This window comes from Mesoplodon bidens (genome assembly GCF_964165515.1).
Source record: "Mesoplodon bidens genome assembly, chromosome: 16".
Classification (NCBI taxonomy): Eukaryota; Metazoa; Chordata; class Mammalia; order Artiodactyla; family Ziphiidae; genus Mesoplodon; species Mesoplodon bidens.
Genome location: NC_138173.1, coordinates 77,712,034 through 77,717,427, shown reverse-complemented (window position 1 = coordinate 77,717,427; position 5,394 = coordinate 77,712,034). Strand labels below are relative to the sequence as shown.

The 5,394-nt window shown below is 66.0% G+C and overlaps 1 protein-coding gene across 1 annotated transcript; it reads left to right on the top strand.

The window, feature by feature from the left end:
• Positions 1-301: 301 nt before the first annotated feature.
• SCRT1 (scratch family transcriptional repressor 1) lies at positions 302-3,359 on the top strand (the record flags this gene model as incomplete). The annotated part of the gene is made up of 2 exons (XM_081258798.1): positions 302-416; positions 2,416-3,359. The coding sequence occupies 2 exons, from the start codon at positions 302-304 to the stop codon at positions 3,357-3,359; spliced, it is 1,059 nt and encodes a 352-aa protein (XP_081114924.1).
• Positions 3,360-5,394: the final 2,035 nt, after the last annotated feature.

The following is a 5,394-nucleotide window of genomic DNA, read 5'->3' as shown; positions in this document are numbered from 1 at the left end:
GGGACCAGAGGAGGAAAGGAAGGAAGGAAGGAAGAGAAGAGAGAAGAGAAGAGGAGAAGAGAGAAGAGGATAGAAGAAGAGAAGGAAGGAAGGAGAAGAAAAGGGATCCCGAGGAGCAGAGGAGGCAACGCAGGACAGGCAGGCGGAGGAGAGGACGGCGCTCGTGCGGCAGCATCCAAAGGCCAGAGTGGGGACCCGCGCTGCTTCGCCGCTCCTCGCATGGTGACGGGGCCCCGCCGCGGCCGCAGCCCCCCCGCGTCCCGGCTCCGCAGGCCCACAGCGCCGGAGCCCCGCAGGAATCATGCCCAGATCCTTCCTGGTCAAGAAGGTCAAACTTGACACGTTCTCCTCGGCAGACCTCGAGAGCTCCTACGGGCGCGCCCGAAGCGACCTCGGCGAGCGACTGCAGGAGAAAGGTGTGAGCTGGGATGAGGCTGGGGCCGGCGAGGGGCCCCGGGCAGGGCCGGAAGGGGCAGAGGGTCAGAGTGTGGGGCTGGAGGGAGCAGGGGCCCCAGGAAATCGACCCAAGGGAACCCGGACCAGCAGGAGGCAGTGGCTGGAGTGGGGCTTGGAGGGGAGGGAGGTGGGGGGTAGGGAGAGGGGAAGGCAGAGGTAGGCCAGAACGGAGCCAAGGCTGGGCAGGGAGAGTGTCAATGCAGGAGAGAGTGTGGGGAACAGGGGTCAGGAACAGGAGGTACCTGAAGGTACCCACACTGACCCACACCCTGACCAACACAGCATGGACACCTGCTGACATGACAGGACGTAGCGATGCATGCAAACCCACACTCAGAAAACTGAGCCTGCTTCAGAGCCCTCTCCTCTTCTTTGGCTACACCTCCAGGACCCCCTGCTAGGCCCATCAGGGAAGTGCTATGAGCTCCAGGGAGTAGCCATGCGGTCCAGTGGGGGCGGCCCACCTGTCAGGGCAAAGGTCCCAGCCGAGGCATCAGCAGTGTCTTCTTCCCTGAATCCAGGGTCAGGGGGAAGGGTGTGTGCAGGGGGGCTGTGGGCAGGGAAGTCCGAGGTGCTGGAGGCAGGGGGAGGCTCTTTGTGTAAGCCGCCCAAATTCAAGGACAACTGTTAGCATGCAGGCAAAGGGGCCTGAGAGTGCCAGCAGCCTGGGGTGGTAAAACAAGTGTGACCTGAAGAAGCATAAGCCTGTGTGCGAGCCTGTGTGTGCCCATGTGACTGCGTGTGGCCATGTGACTGTGTGCGCTTGTGTGTGACCCTGTATGAGTGTGTGCCTGCCTGTGTGCCACTACATGGGACCATGTGACTCTGAGGCTGCTTTGCGCCCATGTGACTGGTGACCCTAGCTGAGAGCGTCTGGGTGGCTCTGGGTGGCTGCGTGTCTGACCCTGCATGAGTAGGTGGCACAGGCCTGGGTTAGCATGCAGCCCACCCTGAGGGGACTCCAGGATTGACAGTGTCTGAGAGGCTGAGTGTAACCCTGAAGAAGCCAGAGCCTGTATTGTGTGGGGTGTGCATTTGTGACTTTGAGGGTGTGAGATCCATCTCATGCCTTGAGAACAGCTGCAGTTACCGGCATGAATAATGCTGCCTGCCTGCAGTTTGTCCCTGTGAAGGTGTCCCCTGGTGGACGCCCTGGCACTGTCTCCAATGCAGCGTCTTCCTGGTCATCTGTCCTGGGGCTGAGGAAGGCCCCCATAAAGGATTAGGGCCTGGGGGAAGAGGGCAATGCGGAACAAGGTAGGACCCAAGGCTGCAGGATGATTGAAGGGAGTGGGGGCAGAAGCAGAGTGGATGGAGGGAGATAGGGCTGGAGCTGAAGGTGGTCAAATCTAGTGAGTAGTGGGAGACCTGGGAGATGAAAGGGAGGTGCTAGAGGGTCTGCGGGAGGTAGAATTCTCCAGGGCTTGTGGGGAGACCTTGAGCACCGGGGAGGGTCAGCATCAAGGCTGGGCGCGGGTTCTCAGCACAGTGGAAAAGCCGCTGGGAGCCATGAGAGCGGGAGCGACGGGGTCCCTGGACAGGCGGTCCTGGCTTTGTGCGCTGCGGGTCTGCAGTGTGTTGCATAATCAGGGAAAACTGCTGAAGTGGGGAGAACCCGAGGGGGAGGGGGAGGGGGAGGAGGGGAAGGAGGGCGAGGCAAGCACCGCCCCTCCCCCCTGACCTTGAAGCTCCGCGGAAGGTGGGGGGGGGCAGCCGCGCCCGAAGATGCGACTCTTTAACTCCTCCTGCGGGGGCGGGGCGGGGCCGGGCCGGGCCCTGTCTCATCTCTCCTCTCCTCTCCTCCCCTCCCTGCCCCGCGGTCCCTCGGCCCCTTATTCTTTGTCCTCCTTGTTCCCTCCTTCCCGGACCCCGCTGTCTCCCGCCGCCCTCCCGTGTGTGTCTCGCCCGCTGCCCGGTTCCCCTCCCGCTGTCTCCCTGTCTGTCCGCCTCGGCCCTTAGGATACCTCAACGACTACGCGGGGCCTGCCTCTGTCTACGATGGCGACGCCGAGGCGGCCCTACTCAAAGGGCCGTCCCCGGAGCCCATGTACGCTGCGGCCGTGCGGGGAGAGCTGGGCCCGGCGGCTGCGGGCTCGGCGCCGCCGCCCACCCCGCGCCCGGAGCTGGCCACAGCCGCGGGTGGCTACATCAACGGCGATGCGGCGGTCAGCGAGGGCTACGCTGCTGACGCCTTCTTCATCACCGACGGGCGCTCCCGCCGCAAGGCGGCCAACGCCAATGCCGCCGCCGCCCCCTCCACGGCCTCGGCGGCGGCCCCCGACGGCGACGGCGGAGGCGGGGTCGGGGCAGGCGCGCGCGGTGCGGGATCGGGGGCCGGGGGTCGGGGCGGCGCGCGCGCGGGGGCGAGCACCGAGGCGCGCGCGGGGCCTGGGGCCGGCAGCGCGGGAGGCCGGCACGCTTGCGGCGAGTGCGGCAAAACGTACGCTACGTCGTCGAACCTGAGCCGCCACAAGCAGACGCACCGCAGCCTGGACAGTCAGCTGGCGCGGCGCTGCCCGACGTGCGGCAAGGTGTACGTGTCCATGCCGGCCATGGCCATGCACCTGCTCACGCACGACCTGCGCCACAAGTGCGGCGTGTGCGGCAAGGCCTTCTCCAGGCCCTGGCTGCTGCAGGGCCACATGCGCTCCCACACCGGCGAGAAACCCTTCGGCTGCGCGCACTGCGGCAAGGCCTTCGCCGACCGCTCCAACCTGCGCGCGCACATGCAGACGCACTCGGCCTTCAAGCACTTCCAGTGCAAGCGCTGCAAGAAGAGCTTCGCGCTCAAGTCCTATCTCAACAAGCACTACGAGTCGGCCTGCTTCAAGGGCGCCGCGGCCGGCGGCCCCCCGGCCCCAGCGCCCGCCGCGTCGCCGCAGCTCAGCCCTGTGCAGGCCTAGGGCGGCGGTGCCTCCGCCAGCCGGGTCGGCTCTCAGCAATACGGGCCCCCAGGGAGGTCTCCGCCGGCGAACAGGCGGAGGGGCCGGAGGGCGGGCCCCTCCTCACAGCAATAGGGGGAGGGGGCCCGGCCCCGCCCCGCCCGCCAGGGGCCTTGCCGGCCCCTTCAAGCAATAGGGTCCCGAGGGGAGACCCACCCCGAGCCCCCTCCCTTCCCCTCCAGGGTGCCCCAGGCTTTTTCCCAGCAATAGGGTCGAGGAGACCCAGAACCGAACCTCATCTCCGAGTTAGGTCTCTGAAGACCGGGGTGGGGTGAGGTAGGGAGCACCCCCTTCCTCCCTCTTCTGCGCCCCTGGATCGTGTCGCAGAGACTCAGGTCTTCCCCACCCCTTCCCAAGCCTTCCAGGGCCAGGCCTGCGGCCTAGACGTCCAGGGAGCCGGTCCTTCCCCAGAAGCAGGCGGGGGAGGAGCAGGATGGGGGGCTGCAGAGGCGTCCCTACTCCTCGGTGTTCGTTGAACCCCAGGAGTGTTAGACGCGTTGGGGATCGGGGAGGGGGGCGGATGGCGGCACCTCTCTCCCTTGGGTTCCTTCTGGGGCCTCAGTCCGAGCCGCTCTCCTACCCTCGCCTCGCATCCCCTGCCAAATCCGAATTCTTCCAGCCCAGCTTCCCGGGCTCTGTCCTCCATAACGAATAATAATGACGCATATCAAATCGCATGGACTTATCCGACCTCCTCAGAACCCGCTCCCGCTCTGCCCCGGGGCCCCCTCCCTTGTACCCGGGCATTCGGTGTTGGAGGACGGATTTCTGGGGCCCGGCAGGCAGGCCTGGGCGCAGCCCTCTACACACCTCTCTGTATTCGCTTTGCGGGTAAAGCCCCCTGGGGGGGGTGTTGCGGATGCGTCGGGTTTCTTTCTGTATTTGTACGTTATATTTATGAACGGATTGCACTCGGGTCAGGGAAGGGGCGCTGCGGCCCCTATCCTTCCCGCCGACGCCAGGGGTTTGGGATGTCCTGGATCATTTTCCCCGCCCCTGAACCCCGCCCCACCCGGGCTCCGCCTCTTGGGAGCCTCAGGCCCCGCCTCTCAGAGGCCGGTGCCCTCCCTGGAACCCCAGGCCCCGCCCTCACTCTGTTGCCAACTTACGCCCGTCTATGCCAAAGCCTCGGCGGCGACACCGCCCCAAGGGCCCGCCCCATTGGCCGCCGCCTTTGTGACGTCACTGCATGCAGCCCCAACCCACCTCCCGTCCCTTCCCGGGGCTGCCCGCTCCCTGTCCCTCTTAGTTAGTCCGAAGCCGACTATAGAGCAATAATGCGCACTGCATGCGAAGCTGCCGCCGCCTCTAGAGTTACTGAGAATCAGGTATCCCCCTGCCCTACCCACCCCATAGGCCCCTAGATCAGGGACACTGCGCGGGGCCGGACGCGCAGACTTTCTTCCCCCTCCTCCTCCCTCCTCCTCCCCCTCCCCCCCACGGCAGAGGCCGGCGGGTGTAATGGTTTCAGGGGCGGGGCGGGGTGGTTGCCCCCCAAGACCCCTCCTTCAGTCGTCCATCACCCACCAATCCTTCATTAGGCACCAACTATGTTCCAGGCCCCCTTCTGAGTCCGCTAGGGACGCGGCGACCTGCGGGAGGGGGGGTGCATGTTTGTGACGGGCCCAAAAGGCTTGGGTGGGCCAGGGATGGCCGCAGGTGCAGAGAGAGAGCCGCGGTCCCTCGAACTAACCGCGGGCCCCTCACTCCTCCCCGCCCCAGCGCCGAGCCAGTGCTGGGGGCAGTGGGGCTCTGCCTTTGACTTGGGCCTGGGTTCTCAGCTCAGGTGGCACAGACCGAGGGCCCCAAGGCCCAGCGCCACCGGGGCCACCCATACCGAATCCCATTCCTTACATCCCCTGGCAATGAGGGCTCCAGGCCAGAAGAAAAGGTGCACGCTGGAGCATTTGACCTGGCTAGCCCCATCCCCGTGGGTACCAAGCCCGGCTGCTATTCAGCTGCTCCTGCAGGGGTGGACCCGGACCCGAGAGGCCAG